At 41.4% G+C, this 25,020-nt stretch overlaps 1 protein-coding gene across 3 annotated transcripts in view; it reads left to right on the top strand.

Annotated features, from left to right (window-relative positions):
* GPATCH2L (G-patch domain containing 2 like) overlaps positions 1–24,215 on the top strand; it is a 31,949-nt gene extending 7,734 nt beyond the window's left edge. Inside the window, exons 3-9 of one of the 3 annotated variants that reach the window (XM_059819774.1) lie at positions 2,719–2,895; positions 4,596–4,675; positions 6,693–6,760; positions 7,663–7,717; positions 9,719–9,804; positions 18,746–18,837; positions 24,039–24,215. In XM_059819774.1, coding sequence (XP_059675757.1) covers positions 2,719–2,895; positions 4,596–4,675; positions 6,693–6,760; positions 7,663–7,717; positions 9,719–9,804; positions 18,746–18,837; positions 24,039–24,211 — 731 coding nt within the window. In that variant the 3' untranslated portion in view covers positions 24,212–24,215. Of the gene's footprint in view, positions 1–2,718; positions 2,896–4,595; positions 4,676–6,692; positions 6,761–7,570; positions 7,611–7,662; positions 7,718–9,718; positions 9,805–18,745; positions 18,838–21,131; positions 21,254–24,038 lie in introns of those variants that run through there. The other 2 variants (XM_059819773.1, XM_059819775.1) reach the window with 2 other exon arrangements.
* The last annotated feature ends 805 nt before the right edge of the window (positions 24,216–25,020 follow it).

The following is a 25,020-nucleotide window of genomic DNA, read 5'->3' as shown; positions in this document are numbered from 1 at the left end:
AAATGTGAAAGAGGTTGTAGTCGGCACATAGCCACTCAGGACTATTATATTTGGAGCAGGTGGAATGTGACCCTGGAGACCTGTAATTCTGCACAGCGTCTGCTGGTGTGCACTCTTGATTCTGTCACATTTCATAAGCTAAGATTTGGATGAGATCTCTTCGGGGAATATGAGAGTGCTAAGGCAAGTAGTATCAGTAACTCAGTAGGAAATGCAGCTTCCACTAGCCTGTTACTGACCCAGGTATCTGTGTGTCAGGCAACACAGTGATAGCAAATATGCTTATGTGTTTTCTGTTGATATGTTAGGCTGTAGGGCTGATCTGTTGTGATTTTAGGTGGCTATAATACTTTCCCTAAGAGTAGGAGTTTCAAATATCAGCTTTGACCTTTGCTGAAAAATAACTTGTTTCCAGCCTCCCATCCTTCAAAAGCAACAGAAAAGTCAAATCTTTTGTCCTTTCTTTTCACTGATGACTGTTCTGTGGGAGCTGAAACTAGTGAGCGCTTGCATATCAGATGATGAAGCAGAGTGGTGACTGAAGTGTTGAATTTTTACTTCAACACCTGAGGCAAGATTGATGTAGACTGGATAAGTATATATATATACACACAGTTGTCTATATGCTTGCCCTATATACTTGCCCTGGTTTTGTACCCTGTTTTAGGCATTAACTTTTGGCTGCGAAGTAGGATACCCAGTATACAAGAGCATGTAGAATATACTACTTAAATTAATAAAATCCAATTACTGCCTTCTCTGTCTAGGTACTAGAAGAGATTTGACATCCTAGTCATCAGGCCTCTGTCTGTTCAAACAGTTTATACTATAATAGCTTTCTGGCCAATATGTTTTAGCTTACAGTTATGTTAAAAACTGTTGTGGCATGTTCAGGTTAAATAAGAAACATCTCCCTTTCCTTTTTTTGGATAATTTCTAGTCATAAAGTAAATAATAAACAACAGCTCTCCACTTAAGTGAGATGGAGAGAGCACAACACTTTTTTTTTTTTTATCACAGATCATCATCTTAGAAATAGTTTGCTAGTACAATTTGAAACTGAATAGTGGGAAATTTAAGATTGCATTCCATTTAAGTACACTGCTGTTTTTCTCCCCCTTCTTTTGAGGTTATGTCATGTAATATTTGTGCTGTTGCTAATTAAATATGTTGTATTTGCAATTCCAGCCACCAGTGCACTTCTGTGAGCAGGGAATGGTCCTAGTTTATAATTTGATTGTAAGGTTTTTTCTTAAATGGATTGGGGTGTCTCATGGTGAAAGTTACTGCAGTATATTAGCATATGATTCTGATTGTTAACATTTGTCTTGTGAAAATTAGTGATTTGAGATATGACAGTGCACTGTGCTCGTAGATCCAAAACTGTAGGGATATTTTTGCACAAATTATGATCACTTAGAAGAACTATCCAACATTACTTAGTTTTAATTTACTATAAGGTGGGTAGGGATATTTATATTTTAAAATATATTTGTCACAAGCATGCTAGGTCAACTGACATATCACAGAAATAAAAGCAATGTCAGGAGCTTTGGGATGAAGTGTTCTGGCTGTCCTACCTGTTAGTGATCGGAGTTGGTTTTGGGTGTTGTTTCTGTTATGTGCAAGACTGCAGCATTCTTACTAGGATGAAGTTTTTTCTTTTTCTTGTATTCTTTTTTTTTCTTTTGTCTGGCAAGATGTGTGGGTAGGCATAATGGACTTATCAGGGAATAATGTAACTTGGTGAGGAAAGGAGAGTAAGTGGGGATGCTTGAGTTGAGACTTAATGGTAGGCAAATGAGAGTTTTCCCTAAGTCAGGTGTGTTAGTTTTTTAAGGCAAGGTGAAGTACCTTGCAATTACATGGGACTGCTTGTTAGTTGGGCTATTGAAAAGCTAAGTGTGTCAGGTTCTTTGCCCTCTTTCTGCTTTTTTTCTTACGCTGCTCACATGCTACTGCTCTCGGGATTTCTGGCCAGGCAGATTTACTATGAATGGTGTCTGATGCAGTTCACTTTTAGACTGCAACTGCAGTAGTTATAGTGAGCCTGCTTTATGGAGACTTTGGTCGTGACTTCTGTTGCTGCTGCTCTAGTTTTTGCAGAGGGTTTGTAGTTCTGACAGATTCGAAGAAATTTTGATTGAGACAGACTTACAGCATGGTTAGTACTTACACTCAGAGTGACCATTTCTCATAGTTGTGTGTCTTCCTCTTAGCTGCTGTCTTAGGAGACTAGGGATCTTTCTCATCAGTGAGTATGCTCCTTTTGCTTACTCTGTGAGCCTGGTCTTCTCCTGTTGTGAAGTCTCTCCTGTGACAGCCTATAATGTGTGCCAAATGATTGGCCTCTACCTCTGTCACAGTAATTACTTCAGAGAAAGAGTTGTGCATAAGACATCACACAACATTGAACTAAGGTTGATGAGATGCAGTCGCAACAGAGTGCTAAAGCTGCCCTAGGCAGGTCTATAAAGAGGGCTTTGTTCTATAGGGAAATTCTGTAGACTGATGAATTGGATAGTTTAAAGCATTTAGTGAGGCCCCATAGTTACTGCAGATCACTGAAACAGAATACAAATATAAGGCTTTTCAGGAAGGAATTCCTAATGAGACTTCAGCTGTTTCACATCCAGAAATGCCTACCTGTAGTATTTTGTGGGAGTGTCACAGGGCACATTGATGTTACTTGTGCCTAATTCCATCCTATTTCTTTAGGAGATGATGAGCAAAGTGATTGGTTTTATGAAGGAGAATGTGTTCCAGGATTCACTGTCCCCAACCTTCTTCCCAAGTGGGGAGCTGACCACCGACCTGAAGTGGAGCGGATTGACTCTGGCCTGGACAAGCTCTCAGATTCCACGTTCCTTTTGCCCTCACGGCCAGCTCAGAGAGGTGAGGTCCATAAGGAGTGCCATGTGTTTGAGACCTTTTTGATGCGATGGCAAGAGTAGATTCTGTTCATAGGTGCTGCAAATTAAAGTGATATTAGTGATCTTTTTTTAATCATCCAATTAAAAATAGCTGCACTACTGGAGAGGATACTAAAGTACTCACAGAATCACTAAGGTTGGAAAAGACCTCTAAGATCATCAAGTCCAACCATCAACCCAACACCACCATGCCCCGCAATGCCACGTCCACATGTTCCTTGAACACCTCCAGTGATGGTGACTCCACCACCTCCCTGGGCAGCCTGGTCCAGTGTCTCACCACTCTCTCAGTAAAGAAATTTTTCCTAATATCCAGCCTGAACCTCCCCTGGCGCAACTTGAGGCCATTTCCTCTTGTCCTGTCGCTAGTCACTTGGGAGAAGAGACCAACACCCACCTCTCTGCAACCCCCTTTCAGGTAATTGTAGAGAGTGATAAGGTCTCCCCTCAGCCTCCCTTTCTGCAGACTGAACAACCCCAGTTCTGTCAGCCGTTCCTCATAAGACTTGTGCTCCAGACCCATCACCAGCTTCGTTGCCCTTCTCTGGACACGCTCCAGCACCTCCATGTCCTTCTTGTAGTGAGGGGCCCAAAACTGAACACAGTATTCGAGGTGTGGCCTCACCAGCACCGAGCACAGGGGCACAATCACCCCCCTACTGCTGCTGGCCACACTATTTCTGATACAGGCCAGGATGCCGTTGGCCTTCTTGGCCACCTGGGCACACTGCTGGCTCATATTCAGCCGGCTGTCAATCAACACCCCCAGGTCCTTTTCCGCTGGGCAGCTTTCCAGCCACTCTTCCCCAAGCCTGTAGCGTTGCCTAGGGTTGTTGTGACCACAGTGCAGGACCTGTCACTTGGCCTTGTTGAACCTCATACAATTGGCCTGGGCCCATCGATGCAGCCTGTCCAGATCCCTCTGTAGAGCCTTCCTACCCTCGAGCAGATCAACGGTCCTGCCCAACTTGGTGGTGTCTGCAAACTTGCTGAGGGAGCACTCGATCCCCTCATCTAGATCATCGATAAAGGTATTAAACAAGACCGGCCCCAAAACTGAGCCCTGGGGGACTCTGCTTGTGACCAGCCGCCAACTGGATTTGACTCCATTCACCACGACTCTCCGGGCTCGGCCATCCAGCCAGTTTTTAACCCAGCAAAGAGTGCACCTGTCTAAGCCACGAGCTGCCGGCTTCTCCAGGAGAATACTATGGGAGACAGTGTTGAAGGCTTTACTGAAGTCCAGGTAGACAACATCCACAGCCTTTCCCTCATCCACTAGGCAGGTCACCTTGTCATAGAAGGAGATCAGGTTGGTCAAGCAGGACCTGCCTTTCATGAACCCGTGCTGGCTGGGCCTGATCCCTTGGTTGTCCTGCACGTGCCCTGTGAGCGCCCTCAAGATGAACCTCTCCATAATTTTCCCCGACACTGAGGTCAGGCTGACAGGCCTCATACCAGCTGCCTACATTTTTGAGTCTTCTTTTTTTAAATAGGGATTTTATTCGATTTGTGAATAAATTGGCATATCTACCTCTTGCAGGTTGAGAAACAAGAGACAGAGGATCTGATCTGACCACTGAACTAACTGTTTTTCCTGGTGGTTTTGTCAGGAAGAATCTTCTGTATTCGTTGCTCAGTTTTTCTGGGTTTGGTTTTCAGGATTTCACGCTCGCCTGAATCGCCTTCCAGGAGCTGCTGCCCGTTGTCTCCGAAAAGGTCGGAGGAGGCTTGTTGGCAAGGTATTCCCTTTTGCAGGATAATAATTTTGCATTTCTAATGCTGATCAGTCCTAATGTACTATTGCAAGATATCATGCGAATTGTTTTCTGCAGAAAGGGGCCCTGTACAGTTTTTGTTTCATGTATTGTTTAATTTGTTTAACTACTTTGACTGTCAGAAGGTGATTGACTAAGTGGATCTTAAGGCAGGTTTGGAGTGGCAAAGACAGTTGATCAGTGCTAAAAGCAGTATGAAAGGAGGTCTGAAGATCTATGACAGCATAAATATCAAGAAGATTTAGACAGAACGTAGGGGAAAATGATGATGTCATGAGACTTGTGCATGCTCATAATCTGAGACTACAAGGTCAGAGAGGTGACTCAAAGGTGAAGGAAGGCCAAAGTTTAGGGAAGCAGACTGATACGAATGGCAGCAAAGGAAGGTGGTTTTAGCAGTTGCATTTTTAGTGGGGAGACAGAATAATAAAAGGGTATATGCAACAATGCAGATAAAGTTGCCCAGAGCCATTGATTAGGTTTAATATATGTAGGGCAAACAACAAACAAAATATTAGTCCTGTTTCTAAGGGAATAAGCAATACTTTGCAGATGCCTGTCTAAAAACAGGAGGGATATACCTGGTTGGGTCTGGATCTTGAAGTGTTGAGTGCTGCTGTTTGTCATAAAAGACCTTTCTGAGAAGGAAGGTGTTGGCTGTGTTTGGCTTTACTTTTACTGGGGTGTGCTCTGTGCTTTTGAAAATATTGGCATATATTCCGAGCTGACTCGTTTTAGAGAGCCTGTTAGCAAGGTGTGTTAGAGCGGCCCAGAGTCTAGAGGACTGCAAGTTCTTCCTTCTGTTCAGTCACACATGAAAGATCTTTGTTTGCCCCTTCTCTTTTCCACTCATCTTGCTTAGCTGTAACCAGCATTTAAAAATATGAATCCTCAGCTGGCAAGAGACTGGCTTTGGGTAGGGCTCCTCATGCCACCTGCAAGTGGCTGGGCCTGTCGGCAGCACCTTTAATGATCCAAATGAGAAGGATAATATTTACTTGTTTAATTCATCTTCATCACCTTAAAGGGATCTTTGTCATTTGCAGCGGAGGTCACTGCTCCCCCTTCCCCATCTCTCTCCAAATTGTAATCATAAATAATGAGTTTCATTCAGAGCTCCCCGCCAGCGAGCTGCTAATTACCAAAAGTACGGCTTGTAATTTACACAGTAATAAACCGTAAATTTAAACATTATGGCACTTTAACTTAATAATTTTCCTGCTGTAACAAATAGCCCATCTTTCACCCCTGCTGCTACAACTCCCCCCCCAAACTTTGAGTGTGTTTTGCCTATGTACCTGGCACAAATTGTGAAGAATCTTACCTGTGAAAGCCTCATCTTCAGACCCTTACTGCAAAGTATATTTCTTTCTTGGAGGTAGTTGCTATGCAGATATGAACAGCTGGTGCTTCAGGCTGTGTATGTACGTGTATGCCAGCATCAAGCACATATGCAGGGCGGTGTCTCACAGGGAGAAATGTGCTCCCAGAGCAAGTCCTTTCTCCTAGGGCAAAAGCTTCATGCATACTCCTTGTTTCATTCACCTGTGCTTGGTGAATCCTCATTGTTAGTGGGTCAGTGTGATGTCCTGTCTCTCAGCCTGTTTCCGGCCCAGCTGACCCCAGCAACCTGGAAATAAGCACTTATCAGCCATTTCCCCTGCTCTTAACTGCATCCTTGTCCTGCATACTTTGTACTGGTCCAGTCCTTGGTGCACCCCTGTGCAAGCAAATATCATTGCTAAAATAATAAAAAACAAGCCCCAAAAATAAAACTGAATGGTTTTCTGCCACTCTAATTAGTTAAATCAGCTCAGTTGAGGTTCTAAAAGGAGAGGGTGAATATGTTTAGCTGAGAGTGGGCTGAGGAGGAAAGGATGTGGCCCAGGGGAATAAGATCTGTTCTTATTGGCAGGAGCAATCTATTATGTCTGCTCACTGTGTGAGAGTCTGCAACCTTTTACCTGTCTTTGTGTTTCAGGAGACCTCCATGAGCACTCTGGGCACCGAGAGGCTAGGTCATATTGTTAGTGATCCGCGCCAGAAAGAGTAAGGCCCTTAACAGCTGTTACATAGAACTTTGGGAGGGGAGGAAGAACTATAAGTGTCCTCGTCCCTCCTGGGACTGAAGGGAATGAAGAGCTGGGTGGTAACTTAAGCATGCAGTGACCTGTGGAATGGGAGACAGTCTTCTAATGATGGCTTCTCCATTTTCTTATTTTCAGTTGCTGACTTCCCTTCTGTTTATAAGGCTGTCCCTGTGTGTGGACACTGCTCAAATGCACTTTTGGTTACAGTCAACTTTTTCTTTCCCCCTCCCTTATAATGTGCCATTGCAATAACTACAGATCTTCTGCACAATATGAGAAGACTGAGCAGTATATGTTAGCTATTTAAAAAGCTTCTGTGTGGAGTCATGCTATGGGCAGATACCCAGACTGCAGAAATGGTGCTGACAAGGCAGCTATGAAATTGCTTTCTCTTTCTTTGGTGTTCTGTCTCCTTCCCCAATTAGTGTATTTAAATTGTAGTCAGCACCAGAAATAGTCATGGTGCGTATCCTTTGGCATCCCTCTGATGCTATTCTTGTTGGGCAATGGATAGGTAAGGGTGGCACCTCTTGACAGTAGTACAGTGGGTCCAGCCTTCACCAGCTGTTGGTATCCAGTTTTCTTCCTTGGATCTGAAATTCGTTGTTTTTAATGAGTCCTGCTGATGTTTAATCTTTCTCCTTCTCCTTTCATCTTTGTTCTTGGCTTCCCCTTCTCTCCTTACCCCCAACCCTCCTTCCCCCCCATCCATGTTCGCTCATTCCTTGGCATTGCTGTCACCTGTCCTTCCGACTCTGCCTCCTTCCAGTTTTTGGTTACCATCCATGGGGAAGAGAGATCGCAACCAGGTAAGCTGACTCTGCTCTACCTTTTTTATTTTCTTGATTTCCTTCTCTCTAGAAAGAACAAAGTGCCAGCTTCTGATTTCCCACACACTGTGGCCTGTGCACATGAGGTAAGACAGCCCTGTCCTTTCTCATTTTGGTAACTGATGTCTTCTGGGCTTTGAATACAACCCATGTCTCCAGCATTATATTGTCTATTTAAGCTGAATAGCTCAGGAACCCCTTTTGTTTATCTCCCTGTTTCAGGTTAGTGTAGGCCTTCCTCTCTGACAGTGAGTGGGAGGGAAAATGCCTCTTGGCAGGAGGAACTTTGGCCTCTCAAAATTACATAAGAATTGGAACATTTTTCTCTTTTTAAATGCTTTGTTTTGTCTTGTTTGGCTCAGGATTCTACCTGATGGTCTTATCAACAGAGAAGGGAAAAAAATGGTGAGCTGATTGTAGTTAAATAGCAGTCATAACAGGAAAATGTAAGAGGTGATAAGCAAGAGAAATAGGCATTCTTTTAACTGAAACTCTTGTGTATGCACTTTTATATTTTTCAGTAAGCTTCAGTGTTAGGAGGCTTTTTTTACTTAAGATATAAGAGATCAGGTTCTTGATAGCAGCAAAAAGGATCTTCCATTTGAGCAGTCATGTTGTAATAGTGTTCCTAGCCATGCACACTCCCTTCTATTCCTTTGCGAGTTGGTTTTTGGTTGGTGAGCTGTAGGATTGAAATTTGTTTTACCCTTCAGGTGACTAAAAACACATATATGGGAAGAAATAATTTTCAGGCCTTCGTGCAATTGTGTGTTCTGTCATTAATGAGAACATTTCACATACCACTTTTATGTTGCTAAAGATAAGAATGATAACTACATAAGCTTTAAAATGACCAAAATAAATTACTTTTGTTCTTCTTAATGAACTTGAATCAGCTACAGAGGGTTACTGGTGAATTCTCCCCTACTGTGCAACTGCAGTGTTACTTCACTGACAGTAAACTAACAGTCCAACTTAAGGACGAGCTCCCCGGTAGCAGCAGCTTTGTGGTGCATTGTGCCTTTTCTTTCTCAGAAAGGTTGAAGGCAAAGGCCTAGCACTGAGTTCTAGAGTTGCAGATAGCTTTTATGACGAGTCCTGCTACAGCTGTGGATTATTCATTTGTCCTTATTTAAAAATGCATCAGTAATCCTAGTAATACAAGAAAAGTGTTCTGGAGATTGGTGTAGTACTTTGCAAAGCAGATGGAAATGAATTTCCTGCTTGTGGTGTGAATTATAAATAAAGAGGAGATGCTGAATGGAAGTGTAATGCAGGTACCCCAGAGAAACTACCAGTCTAAACCTTCTATTTGCATATTGAGCAAAGTTTGATCCATGCATTGATTGACTAGATTATTCCATTTCTGTTCTGACTGTTAAAAAAAATTCTTGAGTTGCATCTTCTACAACAAGCTATCTTGCACAGGTTTGATGCCTTCAAGATTTGTCTAGTGTATGGATGTATAATGATCTGAGATTAGCCTGACCATGCAGTCTTTCAGAAATTTTTTTAAGCAGTTTGCAAAGAAAGCTTATGAGGTGGGTTGGGAGTAGGAGAAGCAGCTCACTTGCTGTGGAAGAATTGGGAGCTCACTGTGAACTGAACCTGGTGGGCCTGAGTCTTCTAGAGGTCTGTTTCAGTGATACATATGACCATAGGGAATATTGGAACTGTTCTGTGGCAAGTTCTGTGCTTGCACCATTCATAACAGTGACTTTTCTCTCTACAATGTGAAGGTAGACAAGGGGCTTCCTGAAAGGGGGGCAGACTTTTTGCCCATGACATGCAGCAGTAGAGCTCTTTGAGTATGCTCTTAGTCAACCAACATTTGTAATAATGCGAGTTGAAAGAGGAGTGTGCTTATAAGGCTGTCTGTTATGAGAAGATGGTTATGAGATTTGCTGTTGCACCATGTGCTAGCCTTTTGTCCGAAGTGAGTCAGTTCTCACCTAGTCTCACCCCTTGATGTGTCAGAAAGGTCTCCTGATACTGTAGGAACAACTATAGGGAATAGATCTGAGCAGCTGTATCTGGAGACTATTTCTTTTAACGCTTTGCTTAAATAAAATCTCTTGATTTTCCAGTTCAATCCATTATCTCCTCTGTACTCTCTGGATGTGCTTGCTGATGCTTCCCACCGAAGATGCTCACCAGCACACTGCACTGCCAGGTAACTCCCTTGCTCTGCTCTGTTGGGGTTGTCTCACTTCCCTCCCGTATCTTCAGTAGTACTATGTGGTCTGAACAATACTCATGAACCTGGAAGTTAATGCACTTTTCCCTAGGAGGCCTGTGTTCAAACTTAGCATAAAGCATACTGATAAAGATTATTTGAGAGTCTCAATACACTAAGCGCTTAAAGTATATGAAATGGTGTATGACAAACAGGCAGAACATACTGTGCTTTTAGAAATAAATGTGATCTGTTCTGGATTGTGCATTGAGTTCCTGCAGGTCTGTTGTATAGGTACAAATGGGCATAGTATTGTTGCCCACTATTAAAATTGGAACAAGATGAGAGGGAAAGTCTTGACAAGCACGTATGGGTGACATGCTGAGGCATTTTGGTATTCTGGGTGCCTAAAATAGACCCTCTGAACAGATTCAGAGCTCACCTGAGGTGACTTCTAATGGCTTGATATCTCTCTCTATTGCTGTAGCTGAAATTTAGATCTGGTCTGGCCAAACGTTGAGGTATATTTGAGTCTGCATAGTTGGGGTTAATATGCTATTCAGGCACCTTCTGCTGACTAATCCTAAATTAAATTCAAGTGTTGGCCTTGGAGGTGACTTGTGTTCTTGCGCTGCAGGTGACTATCTAAAGGTAAGGTGCCCTTGAGCTCTTTCCCTGTGCAAGGAGACAAAGCCTTGCTTGGGATACAATTCTGCTTATGTGCTTGTACAAAGGACCAAATCTGAAAGAAACTTCTGGACTTTCAGCTTCATGGTTTTCTTTCCCTTGTTAATTAGCAAATAGAGCATGAAAAATGTACTGAGGTTATGTGTCTGAACGAAAGCTTGGCACCCACCCAGCAAAGCCTCTCCACCCACTGGCTTCTGCAGGGGATTTTGTGATGTTACACTATGACCTCATGCTGCTCTAGCCAGCATGTTAAAGCTGGAAAGAGGGAGGGAGGAAGAAATCAGCTCTTAAACATTCAACTGGATGAGAATAAAAAGAATTCAGAAGATTGTGCATCAGCAAATTGGTTCCTTTCTGTGCTTTTGCCCCACTGTGGGGATGTTTTGTGCCCTTGAAGCAAGAAGATTGATTGGTCTCTTCATTTACAACTAGGATAACCTTTCTTGTGCCTGAAGTGTTTTACTTAACGCTCTGCAGAAGTTTGTCTTCCGGAAATGAGAGCTAGAGAAATACTGCTCGCAAATTCAAACAGGGCAAAGTCTCTACCTTTATGATGATCAGTGAAGGCCCTTTCCAAAGCTACTGGTTATAGCAAAGGATTTCTAAACCTGGAAGGATCATGTTTGCTTGGTTTTGCTGAATATGTAGTCTAGTTAATCAATGAATGTATGCTTGGTTCCTTCCTCTAATGAATAGGCAACTGGTGTCCTGACAAACATAATCCCCAATGAATTGTTATTGAATGTTGGCAGAGAAGCTGTCCCATCCCAGAGGTGGCTGTGTTTAACTGCTTGGAGTCTGAGAAAGTAGCTCCTATTTTAGTGTGAAATGTGCTCAAAAATCTGTATAGGAGAACGAAATATGGAAAGAATGAATGTGTTATGCAGCCCCATGTATGTGGCAAGGTTTGTGCTCTTCAGTACAAGGTGCTTGCTTTATGTAAAGATGCTGCCAAGGGCACAGAAGGAAGTTGTTCCTTCACAGAAACATTTTCTTGACAATAGTTGTTCTTTAGGTGCTTCAAGAGCTAAGCCTATTAGTAGCCCATTTTCTTACAGGAGGTTCAGGTGATCTCTGTAAGCGCTCTTCAGCCATTGCCCCAGTTAACATCTTCCTCTTTTGCCATGGATGGAGTCAATTCCAGTAGCTTGTGCTTTAAGCTCCTAACAGCTTGCACCTCATCCTGGAGAAACTTTACTCAGAAATTTGTCAGAATGGTCTGGGGGGGGTGGGGCAAGCTAATCCTCCGAGAATGATATTAAATGTATTAGAGAAGAAACTGTCTTGATGTTGTGGACATCCAGTTTCTTCAACCTGATGCCCACGGTGCCATGCAAAACCTCTCTCTGTGTAGTTTCAGCTATCACGAATGTGCCATATGGGGTATATTTACCAGGTGGAGTCTTTTCTCTCCCAAGGAAACATTTTCTTTGTCTCAGTGGTGTATTTTGGTGAAGTTCATCTGCAAGTGCATTTTGTCTTGAAGACTGGTAACCCAGTGCTTCGTTTAAGCAGAGCTGAAGGCCAGAATACTGAGCACAGTTGGGGGTGTTCAAGAAACGCTTTTCAGTGTCAAAGAGGAGGTTCTATGTGGAGGGTTCCTTGGGAAGTTTTATTTGAAAGGCTGTATAAATTGTACACTACCAAAAGTACCTTTCTTGCTTTATGTCTGTGATAGGAAGAGATTTCATTCAAAGCGTATGCACAGCACTGGGAATTTTACACCCATCATTAGAAGCAGTTTTGTGTGTGTGGTGACTGTTATCATTAGTGGTATAATTTTATTTTGTGAAGCGAGGAGTTTCTTGCTTTCTTGCAGTCCTCCCGAGGGACGGCTGGTGTATTAATTTGCTGTATTGCCTCCTGGCTGTTCCCAGGCTGTTTTTCCTCTTCATCATGGACTTTTTAATGGCCCTGCTGCCTCTCGGGAGGCATGCAAGAAAGAGTACCTCAGGGATATCTTCCTTTTTTCACATGCCTATAATTACTCTCCTTTAAGAGCACAAAGCGTTTGCTAATCATGTCTTGTCTGTTAAGGTTTCGGCTTGATGATGCAGGCTGTTAAAATCAAGCAAGTAGAGACTTGCATGGACAGCCCCAGTGATCCCCTCTTTCCCCTCTGCCCATTTTCCTTTCTGGGAGAAAGGAGTGGTCTGAACAGAATTTTCTTCTTGAACTCCTTCTACTTAAGAGGATTTTGTACAGACTTGAGTGGAATATCTATTAGATTTGGTTATTCAGTGGCTCTATTGGTGGGAAGACATTACGGGTTGTTGGTTGGTGGAATGTTATTTCCTTGAGGCAGGGTAAGAGTTTCAGAAGAGCCTAGAGCCAATGTTCCCTTCAATTTGAGTTTGAATAGCAGGTAGAATAAGAGAGAAAGGTAGAAGATAATTGTCCCTAATCCTGTTTATTGTTTGCCTAGCCTTGGAAATAGGGTTATGGGTAAACAACTCAATTAAATGTTCCCACTGGAGGTCATAGGAAAAGTGGACCTCAGATGGCAAGTAAATGTTGAAGGTGGAGATCTGAAGAATTATGTTAGAGACACCTCTGAACATTACAGATGAATCAAAGAAAATCGCTTTGCATGTATTCTCAGTTAATATTAACCGTAAACCTAGAGTTTAATTGGGTTTAGAAGCAAGTCTCTTGTCTTGTCTGGAACCCGGGATAAGGATCTAAAGGGGTAAGTGATCATCTCCTAGTAGACTGCCACTTGCTCCATACCTTGGATTTGGTGGTGCTGTTAGAGTGAAAAGGCTTGAATATCTTTAATGCTAGTTCCAGTTCTGGAAATATGCTCATTAAAGTAAATCTTGTTCTTTCTCTTCTGTATCTGTGCAGAGATCCTGACATTTCTGCCTCTTACCCAAGCATGCGGACGTATAGGGATTGCCTGCAATGTCAGGCCTTTCCTGAGGCAGCTGAAGGAATGAACGGATGTTCACAATTTCATGCTGTCCCACTTGACCAGGACAGTATCCAGTTCATTCCATGCAACCTATCCACACATCTTCATCTTTCTGGAATTGTCTTTATGTAAAAATGTCTGCTGTCAACTGCTTTAGGCATCTTTCTCCCTAGTTTTTTTAAAACTCTTTTTCCATTTAGCTGGAGCACTCTCATGTCTTCCTTTACTAAAGCCTGGCTAATACTGCAGTTGCGGATATAACTGAATTCTTCTGACAGGCATGCAATGAACAGCAGCTATCAACCTAGTGTCACATGCAGTTGTCTGAGGCCTAATACTCCCATTTTGGTGAATCCTAATTCTCTGGAGTGAAAAATAAATTCCCCTTGGCTTCAGAATTTTGTTTACTTGCTATTGCTTGCTTTGCCTATAAAGCATGTTGCCATTATCAAATCTGTGTACTCAGCAGGTCTGGCAAATATTAGGACTCTTTCTGGCACAGATATAATGTGATTCAGTATGAAAATAGAGAATGCAATATATGGGATCACATCGTCTCTGCTTAGAATGCTTACCTGGAAAACTTGAAGAAAATGTGTTCACTTGCATTTGCCACACACAGACTTTTAGGAATGGAATTGCTACGTCATTAGAATGCTTACTTGGGGAACAGACTGCTGCTGTGAAGACCTATGAGATTTGGATGATTTAAGAAATGAGCTGACGTGTTAGTGATTTTTGGAATCCGAAAATGTGCTCTAGAAGCTCTCCCATGAGGCTCTGCAGGGCTATGCACAGGAAATATCTGCGGTGTGATGTGATAGCGAGAACTACTGGCATGCACAGGAGTTTTGCGTGCAGATTGGATGAGCAACTTGTATTGATTTACACCTGTTACATGCCCATCAGACTTTGGTGCACAGCTGGCTCTGTAATCAAAGAGGAGGACGAACTCTGTTTTTACTCTTAATTTTGTGAAGCCACCATCAACAGCCTCAGGTAACACTTCAGGGCCTAGAGAGCAAGCTTTACATTTGGCCTGTGTTCACTGGGAATATAGCAACAGCTGGGTTGTGTGGAGTTTTAGTAGTAGTATCCTTATTAGAAGGCTGTCTCTGTTGAGCATTTACTTTAACATGAGGATAATAGCATCCGTTGTTTGTATGACAGTAGATTAATGGCTGCCTCTCACTACGTAATCCAAGTGCTTTGCTTTCTCCAAGGATAGGGTTAGAATAAAGATTCTCAGCAGAGAAGCTGGGTGATGTGACATTACAGTGAGAGGCATACACCCCCAAGTGTGTCATGTGCCCCCTGCCTCCAAGAAGGCCACAGACTGTGACCGTTAGCTCTCTAGGGTCCTCTCAGAGACCTCCTTTGTGAGATTGAGGTGGTTTTTACCCTGAATTTTGAGAGAGTAGACATCACTTTACAATCTAGACTTTTCTTCACAGATAGTGAAGGTTTCAGGGGCCTAATGCTGATCAGTAAGGTTCTTTGTGGGCTGGTGTCTGCTTGTGCTCTGTATTGTCTCCCACAGATTGTACTGCCAATCCTAATTTTCTCTTGAAACCCTGTGGTAGATGTAAAATACTGGCAAGCTCCTGTGACCCTATAGTCCAGCACATGGTCACCTCAAACTGTAGGAGTGAAATAGGAGTCTGGTTCATGCAATTACAGTTCATTTTAAAATAAATAAGTAAAGTCATAGAATAAATATGTGGATAAGGAAAGAAAGGAAGCATTACTTCTGACACATTAGAGACAGCAATGAATCTGAGCTTTCTGCATAGCAAAGCCCGCTTTTTCTCCAGCATGACCTGCATGCAGAATCAGGTACCTTAAGTACTATGTTAAGAACAAGAGACAAATCCATATTTCCTGGATAATTCCTTTGGCTTGTGATTAAAAAAAAAATCATCACTATCAGAAAGACAGTATAGACTTTTTTCATATAAAACCATTTTTTCTATACATATGTAATTTTTCATTCAGTAACTCCTGGCAGTGAGAAGCTGCAGTGTGAGTTGGATATATTGCAGCCATCAGCATAGCTGCAGTTTGGATCCTGCTTTCTCTCTCCAGATGTGTTCTGCTTTTTCTCTTCCTATGTTAGAATTTCAGTCCTCCTAGACTGTAAACTAGGTTTTCATGTTAGTCTCTGGTCACCTAGCAGATCCAACTGTGACTGAGCACTGCGACTTTGTTTTTTTTTTTCTTACGATCAACCAGCTATAGTCCAAAAGTAACCAGGCAATTATTTTCTCATTACTGTTTGGACAACACTGAAGAAAGTATAGAAGCCTAGCAGAAGAGATTGAAAGCCAGTAAGGACAGAGCAAGTACCATTCTAGTTTCTCAGTTTAGGCCCAGATATTTCATCCCACAAAGCTCTGTGCTTCAGATTTCTTCAGGGGGGGCTTGTGACAATGCATGAATGTGCATTTTCTGTCAGCCTTTCCTCTCAGCCCTGTTCTATTCTACTTCAGAGTAATTTTTAAACTGTTCAGAAGAGTTGTTAAAATTCAACTTTGGCAGAAAAACTACTTCATGCTTGCAGCCTGTCAGTGAGACTTTCACAATTTATAGTCCACCCTGTCCACTGCAATGTTGTGTGCTGCGCATACCCATGACCTGACTTTCCTGGTGGTAGTGTTTCTAGGAGTCTGCTGTTAAACTGGGATTCACCAGTTCTGTTTGCTTACAGGTATAGCACCTGTATGTGAGCTACTGATTAGAAACTTAGATTGAAAAGTGTGGTATCTACAAAAATGCATATTTCATAAATTATACCTCAGGCACCCTTTCTGTCTATGTCTTAATGAGGACTATCATCCTTCTGTGCATTCTTCTGCTCCTCTCTCTCCCAAGGTACCTACCACCTGGAGATTCCTTCTATGCAGATTTATGGTGCCTGTAAAGTGCACCAGCCACTTGAAACTGACACTTTTACCACCAGGTCAGTCAGAGCCAGTGAGTAATCAATAGGTTCCTGATTTACTAACTGAAGTGTGGGTGATCAATAAGGGATAAACCTGAATGAAATACATGTTACAGAGACAATTTATGACCTCTGAGCCTTTGTGTGTTAAAGGCAGGGCGGCTAGATGCAGCGTCCTTGCTATTAGTCTCCAGCTGGAGTATGATTTGCCTTTACTTTCACTACAAGAAGGGATTCTGAGATTCTCATATTCTGTTTTCATTTTTCTTATTTTTTACCCTCTGTGTAATTGTGAGGTAAAGGTAGATGAGGTTTGAGCATAGAGCTGAGAGTCAGGAGCTCTTACTTGAAATCCAGCTGTAACATTTGTGAACTGGGAAAAATTGCATAAAGTTTCTTGGAAATGATAGTACCAACTTATTTCATAGTCCATTGTTGGTGTAAGTTCATAAAATTAAAAAGGGAACCTTATTATTATGTGATAAAATGAGTTGGATTATTATATATAATTATATAGTCATCTAGTTAGTAATCTAATACTGTGTCGCTGATGCAAAATAAAAAACTGAAGTTCCACTTGACTGAGATTATCTTTTCCTTGGGCTATGTGTGCCTGCATATTTCAGAATACATGGTAGAACTGTGCTAAAATGATATATAGCCACTATCATAATCATGTACAAAAGCAGTTTTTGGCATATGTGAAGTCACTTAGAGGTTGGTCACTTACGTGTACAAACACAAGATTTGAATATGCAATCTATAGGTGTGCTGGTATTTTTGAAAGCCTTTAGTTCATGTTTTCAGGAGACTTCTGTGTCTGGTTATATTAATATGCATTCCCAGATTTGAAAAATTTACTGTCAGTGAAACTTCGCACAATTCAAAATTTTTTGAAACTATTCCTTAATGTCAGATTTAGATGAGAGATCTTGTAGACTTCTTCTGGAGAACTTTTGAATTTTAGTTGAGAAGACAGAATGGTAGATACTTCTTTCTTATTTTGTGGTTGCGCATTTGTTACAGGTAAGTAGGTAGACCTAGTAGCAGTCAAACAATTTATAGTCTTGGCTGGTATAGGAAATTTTTTGTTCTCCCTACACTGTTCTGTATAGCTACAACAGCAAACTTTGGTTTTGCATAAATTCAGCATCTGAAATTGTATATATTATAAATATGCTGGTTTTTTTTTAAAATGGATTTTGGCATGGAAATATGAAGCCATGAACTCTTGTTATCTGTAAAAGATTTCAGTACTTGATAAATGTGTTTGTTAAACTTTCTGGATTTTTTTTTAAATCAAAATAACAAGCTTTAAATACACAGAAACTTTTCATCACTTAATCATCAACATTTATATGGTTCTAATCTTTACGCCATGTAAGCACCTCACAATCTCTAATGGATTTTATTTGCACTTTAGTTCTGCATTTTGCCTGTCAGATCTGATGCAGAGAGTAACCAAGGAACTTGCCAAAGAAACTCTGTTGTCTTGGACAAAGCAGGGATTTGAACCCAACATCATTATTAAGTTATGCATTTGTATTCATTATGGATTGTATTTGAGAAAATTCTCCGGTCTGCTGCCAAGTCTGTCTTCTCTGAATTAAAATCCTCTTCTTCCTATGTCTAGAACTTGGAGGAGTGCTCAGTTTCAGTCAGTCCCAATAATGCAGGATTCTTCTTAATTGGCGAATGCTTGAACTTAAGTGGTCATCAGTAGGCTTCAGACTTAACAGCTGATATTACCAGTATAGATTATGTCTTTCAGCCAGTTTACGGGTGCAGAAAGGCTGTATTACCATAAGCCAGATTCAGCTGTTTTCACAGCACTTGAATAAGGAAATCATAATTTTGAAAATGCATGAGACAGTTTTGCATTCCTAACTTTATGAACTTACTACTGTAGTGGAAACAATGTGCATGGATATTTGGAATATAGGTACGTTCTAAGATGACTCTACAATACTAAATAGGTTGCAAAATAGTTTCTGAATAAGGAAGCAAATATCATGCAATTTCTTTGAAGAGCAATCTTGCAGACATTTGTTACGCTTTATAGAAGTAATGGTAGGACATGTGTCATATCACTGCTTGATCACATCTTTACTTATGCAAAGAGTTATTTTAAAGTTAATACAAAACCAGATCCTTTAAAGGCTAAGAAATAATTATTCTTCTGAGCAGTTTATGTGTGTGAGCTCTTAAAAGAAATGGGAGCATAATGGTATATTAACAAAGAATGTGAGCAAAACTTCCATGAGAGGCTTTTGATTTGCGCTGCCTACTAGTTAAAAAGCTGATGGGAAGGTGGGAGTTGGGGGGTGATTGGCCAGAGTCTTAAGGGAAAGTGATACTGGAATAGAGTTTGATTTGTTTTAATTTCTCTATAGGCAAGCAAATGTACACCTGGGACCACCATGTTCAAGAGACATCAAGAGGAAACGAAAGCCAGCTGCAGCCTCTGTGTCCAGCCCAACATCAGGTAACCTGCATTTACCTGTGTGCCAGCATTTCTAAAGTCGTGTCCCTCTTGAGCAGAGTGCCAGAGTCACAGTAGTCAAAAATAGCATTACCTTGATTTGAAACTAATGAAATGTGTGTGAGCGAGAATATCACGTGGGGTTGCACAGCATCAAAAGCTGCCTACTAAACAAATCTTCTTTGATGATGCAGCTATGGTAAGTTAATATAATTTACAGTGCTTCACTGTACAGTGTGCAATAATCTGTTTCTTCATAAGGTGTTATTTCCACTGTTCCTAAATTTATGCAGTACATGGTAATAAGGGGGTGATCAGTATAAACAGTGTGTTCCTTCAGTGTTGGGCTGACATTAGCTGGTGGCTCTGGTGCCCTTTTTCAGGGTGTTTCTAGACACTTTCGCAGGAGCAGAAATCTGGCAATTTTTGTATCATCACTGGGTGAGACCATGTGTTCCCTGGTAGTTGTCTTACTCTCTTGTGCACGAAAATAGTAACTTTTTTTCTTTTTCTTGCTCTGGGGATGTAGTGATTAAAATGCTGTTTTATTTTCATGTGGCATATTTCTGGAAAGTGACTGATTACTCATCAGAATCTGAAAAAGTTTTAATTTGCAGAACACAGAGGGGTTTAGGAGACTTCTTTCTGGCCTCTCACCCTATGCCCTCTTGAAATATTTTGCCTACTATCAAGCGATGCATGTTCTTCCAACCAGTTTATTAAACAAACTATTGTTGTAGTCCAGTGACAAGGCAGTGGGTAAAATGATAGGAAAAATAGTGATGTGAAAACATTGGGGGAGGCCAAAGGAACTGATGATGAATAGGAGGAATGAAGTTCTGATTTCTTCCTTGGGCTGGTGGATAGACAGTTGAATAATGAAGTAGGGAAGAAAGCTGTGCTAGCTCTCCAGGCCACAGATCTGGATTACAGACTGTCTGAAAGGTTCTGTATTAAAAAGAAGATAAAGACCTGTTAAATTAAGAATCTGTTGCTCAGCAAAAGTGTCATCTGTTATTGACTGTTTATTGAGGATATTCTTTCCTGGCTTTTGAGTATTCCATGCTAGGATATTCAAACTTCTGTAGTGAGAAGGTTAGTAAAATCATACATACGTAGCCACAGAATTTTAATTCTGGGATACTAGGTTTTCTTGGTATGAATGATAGTGTCCCTTGTTACCTGTCCATTTATTTATTGTTCAGAGTGTATTCTGTACTGCATTGCTGGTCGCTTTCTACAGGCAGAGCTTCTATTTCTGTGCCTACATGTTCCAAAATACTATGTAAATTGTACTTGCCTGACTAGGCAAATTGTGTAGTGAACACTTTTTGAAGAGTTGAATCTGCATCTGGAGTGGAACTCAGCACTGGAAAATAGCACAGAGGTTTGAAAGGGGTTTTTTGATTATTTTTTTTAAGGGATGAGGGAGAGAAAATTTAGTGTATGCATTACAAAATAAGGAAGGAGAGTATAGTTACTGGAATCTGGACAGGCTGTTGGTGCTGATCATTAAGAGAAAAGTGCTGCAATGTCTTTAAGGGTCAGAAGTGGTAAAGATCTCTTCCTTAGGATCTCTTCCTTAGTCCCTGTTTGGAAATATCCCCAGCAAAGTTAACAGCTATGGGGCAGGGTTTGCTACAATACTGACTTGCGGAAAGAAACTTTTATGATTGGGTAACTGAAGCTGTGTCCTAGCTGACTTTCTACAGCAGTCTCCCAATTGCAGCTGGAGCACAACCTGGGTATGTAACTTGGAATCTTCTGAAATCTAATATTATTTCTGTTAAAGGTGATCTGACTGTGGAATTACTAATGCCTAAAGAAATACATAGGATTACATGGCAATATTGTGGAATTAACTGAAGACTCTTATGCTTGTTAGACATTGATGAGAGAGAGAGATTTTTCTCCCTTGCCATGCATCTACTCGCCCCTACATAGATGTGTTATACTGGGGTTCCCCTGTACCTGAGGAATCATGGCAGCCTCATTTTCTCACTACAGAGGCTTTTTATGTTTGTGGTATTTTACTTCTGCAAAAGGTGAAAAACAGGTGAATCAGAACGCAGGCACACAGGGTGCTGGATTTCTTCACCTTTAAGTAGCTCCTTAGCTGAGTCCAGCTGCTCTCGTCTCACTTGTTGACCAGGTCCTGCTTCAGTGATCTCCTTTTTTGCAACCTGAGTGCCCCATGGAGGTGAAGGACACAGCCTGAGCTGGCTCCATCAGTCAGCAGAACAAATGGGCTTGCTCTGCCGAACATCGGGCCATCTAGGATTCCACCTCTTTTATAGAGATGAGTGATGAAGAGGGGCTCGTTCCGCTTTGCTGCTGTATTAATACACATCAGGGGCCAGCTCCCGGCACTAAATCACACTACTGCATACATCTGTTATCGGACTCCTCACTGGTGTGATGAACAAGACTGCAGATAGAGGCTTCCTCGTGTCATTCTTTATAGGATTTTCCTAAAAGAATAAATAGCTCAAATCTCTGCCAACACTCTCCCCTGTCATTGTGATGAATTTAGCTTCTTCCTTAAACATGCAGCTACAAATCTTCCGCTGTCTCTTCACACACACACACACACCCCCCCCCGCTGCCATCCACACAAAATTTGGAGTTGAATTTGGCCGAAATCAGAAGATGCTATTAAAAGGCATATGAGATGTGGATGCTATCTCCCTTCTAGCTGCAGGAATGAGAGAAGGGAACTAGAGATATGTTTATTTGGGAGCCAAGCCAACTAAGTTTATTTCATGTCTTCTCACGTACTTTTGTGACTGTATTTATGGGTTCTGGTAAAGCATCTTTTGTCAGAGACCCTTGTATGAACATCAAAAAACGTGCATTACTGTAGCAAAAGTGCCTAGGTCTCTATTGTATTGTTATAGCTTTAAACTTCTGGTATTAGTCTTGCCCTTTGAGGCTAACTGGCCTAGATACCATAACTGAGATAGCTGTTAAAGAATAGCATTTTGGAAAAAGGCATGGCTGTTCAGAGCAACAAAAAGTAGGTAGAAAATTCAGAATTCATTTGCACTTCAGGAGGTGACTGTTATCAAAATTAAGTTGGGCAAAGTTATGCAAATGTTGAGAGACTGAAAATTAAAGTTAGTGCTTTCTGACAGTTGAGCGGTTTGTGAGCCCTAAAGCACGAGGCTTTCACCAGGTAAGAACGAAAATATGGCTGGTGTAGTTTGTCAGTCGAATAAGGAAATCTGGAGGAAGTAAGACTGGCTGTACTAGATTAGACTGGAAGTTAATCCAACTCAGTGACCAACAGCCAGTGCCTAGGGAGAAGAAAGTCTATAGTGATAAAGGTCCTTCGAACTTTCAGTGGTCTAATACTTAGGAGCTTCAAAAGGCATAGGTAGTATCCTTGTGTTTAGTTACTTTCTGTTGCAGTGCAATAGATTTGGAATAATGTCCCCAGTAGCACAGTAGAGCTTTACTGAGAAATACTGTTAAAAATGTTATTCTCATGGTAGTTATTCTCTGGTTTGAAAGGGATCTGATGAAAACTGTCATGTCTGCTGTTAGTTGGAATAGGCCATAAGTATAGATGGTTGTGAAATAAATGGTGAACAATTGTACAGCTTTACATTGACGTTTTTAGTGTTTATGTGGTCCAGTCCCCTATATATGTAGCAGTGCACATGGTAACTGGCATCCTATTCAGGTATTACAGTGAGTCTGGGGTAAAAATCTGCATAAATAGATTTTTGTCTGCCTTGGCATGTTATTTACACTCAGCTTGTGAAAAATAGTTATTTCTAAATGGTGCCAGTTAGCAGCCTCTGAAACTGGTTATTAGAGAACAGTCTGAGTAGTAGAAATTTGGTGAATTTTCCCTCTCCTGTTTCTTGCTAATGCATCCGCTCTTTGTCATGGTGTGATGGTACCCCGTAGCAAGAAGCCTGGTTCAGTCCTTTTTTTTCTTTTTGTGAGCAAAGATGGAGAGCCTGAGTGGGGAGGCTGCTAGTGAGGGTCTCATAGTGTAGTATTGGTGGTGATTACCAGTTTAAGGACTTTGACTTACTTTTATTTTTTTGCATGTTTCGTATGACCTTCAGATGGAGGAAGTTGATGGGCTAGAGGTAAAATATGCAATGTACTGTTATCAGCTGTGTTGTGGTTGTATGGGAATGACTCACTGCTTTGGATGTACAGGAACAGGATTCTTGGGGTTCCAGATCTACTGGAGTGTGGAACCTCAAGCATTGAACCAGCTTTTTATTTAAACTTCAAAGCAGTCAGTCCTCTAGTTGAGGCTTGTTGTGGCCTCTTTATCCTTCATCCACTACAGAACAGCAGACACAACTTGTAATAAAAACACATAAACAACTATTATCTGTTGTGAGAATACAATGAAAAAGAGATGTTTTGTACTGAAGCAGTTACTTGTTCAGAAAAATTCTGGTTGCCCCAAAGACTCCTGTGGCAGTTACTCTTTTTTTATCCTGCCCTGTTCTGCTTGTGAGGATTGAGTGATTCAGAATACTGAGAATGGGATTAAGCTCTCATATCTCTAGGTTTCTGACAATCCTTCTGGAAATTTGGGTGACTGTTAGGTTGAGCTATGGATCTGCAAATCTCTCTTGCTAATTATAGCCTGTCCCATTTTGAAGCAATGGTTGTACTGAGAAAATGAGAATGGATTCCAACCTAGCTTAGCAAGTAGCTTCTTGTTATAATATGCTGATTTACTATATTGGATATATGTGGAGGTTCATGGTACTGCCTTTACTGGGTAAAGAGGAGAGGTATATTTTCCTCTTTAACTGGGCTTTGCAACCTGAAATTTGCCAAGCCTTCAGAGACTTCAAAATTCTCAGATACAGGGTTAATTGAGTCTTTGTGGTGAGATCAAGTTATCTTCAGTTGAGTGATTATGAATTGATTCAGTTTAAATATGGGACAGCTAAAGCTCTTGATCTTCAGTAGGAACTTTAACTAAGGGAACTAGTTGGTAGACTGGGAACTTGGAGTTCTGAATGTGAGAATCATTAGAGCAAAGGTGTTAATGCTATCAGGAACCTTTATTTCAAAGGAATTTGGAGAGGGAACTTGTAGGAACTCATAAATCAGAAATAATATATGAGGCATTTGCCATGAAGTCACTTGTTCTAACTTTTTTTTTTATTGCCCTTTTCTACTCTCTTCCTCTGTTCCCCCTTTCCTGCAATTTTATATTCCAGCAACTGTATCTGTCCACATGGATGCAGCAGAGTCAGAGCTAACAGCAACACCATCCCTGAGATCCCAGAACTCTGAGTGGACAGGGAAAACACCAGCAGCCGAGAAAGCCACTATTTCTGCCTCCAGTAACTTTTTTAAAATGCCACCAGAGAAGAGCCCTGGATACAGCTAAAAGGAAGCATTGCAACTGTAAAAGCTTGCTGGATTTTGGAAGTCTTTGACTCTGGTGTATGTCTTCACCAAACGTCTTGTGTGGCGGTAGTGACATCTTCAGTATTGGTGCATGATGCGTGCCATCATCCAGGCTGATCTGCGTGCCCCGCATACCTAAATCATGTTTGTGAATCTATGTTTAAAAAAAAGGTAATCAGTGTTGGAACTGCAGTGGCTTTTAAAAATGTTCTTGCTATTGCTGTATTTATTATGCATTCATCTCCTTCCCTGATGCCAGCTCAGATGTGCTGGGTCATGTACAGATTCTTTTGGGTTTTCAAATCTTTATTCACCCCCTGGACATGTTGCTTGTTTGTGCATTTGGCATTTTTTGGGTGAAAGTCCCATTACCTCTCAGGGAGGCGAAAGTCTCCCTCTGCTTTCTTCCAGACCAGGAGGATTTCTTGGCTGGGGCACAAGGAGGGAATAAAAACAAGTTGAAACTTGGAACCTAATTCTGTATTAGCAAAATGTTTTCAGGCCCTGTGCTAATGGACTCGAATCATGTTGCTTCTAGTGAAGCAAATACGGTGCTTGTCCATTCCGAAATTGCTGTTGACTCACTGGCAGCATGGTCCATTAGACCTTTTCCTTCTCCCTTGTTCTGAATGTCTTTAGTCTTGCTTGTGTATTGCATGTTCTTTCCTAAATCTCCTACTGGATAAGGATTTGGGAGAACTACTTGGACATAAATGTGCAAGCTGGTGTCCTGGAAAGGAAACTGGGCCTTTGAATATCCTTGGAGTATGGTAGAGGATATACAAAACT

Source organism: Gavia stellata, chromosome 7 (assembly GCF_030936135.1).
Source record: "Gavia stellata isolate bGavSte3 chromosome 7, bGavSte3.hap2, whole genome shotgun sequence".
Taxonomy (NCBI): Eukaryota; Metazoa; Chordata; class Aves; order Gaviiformes; family Gaviidae; genus Gavia; species Gavia stellata.
Note: the sequence above shows the minus strand (reverse complement) of the source record. Positions and strands in the feature narration are given on the sequence as shown.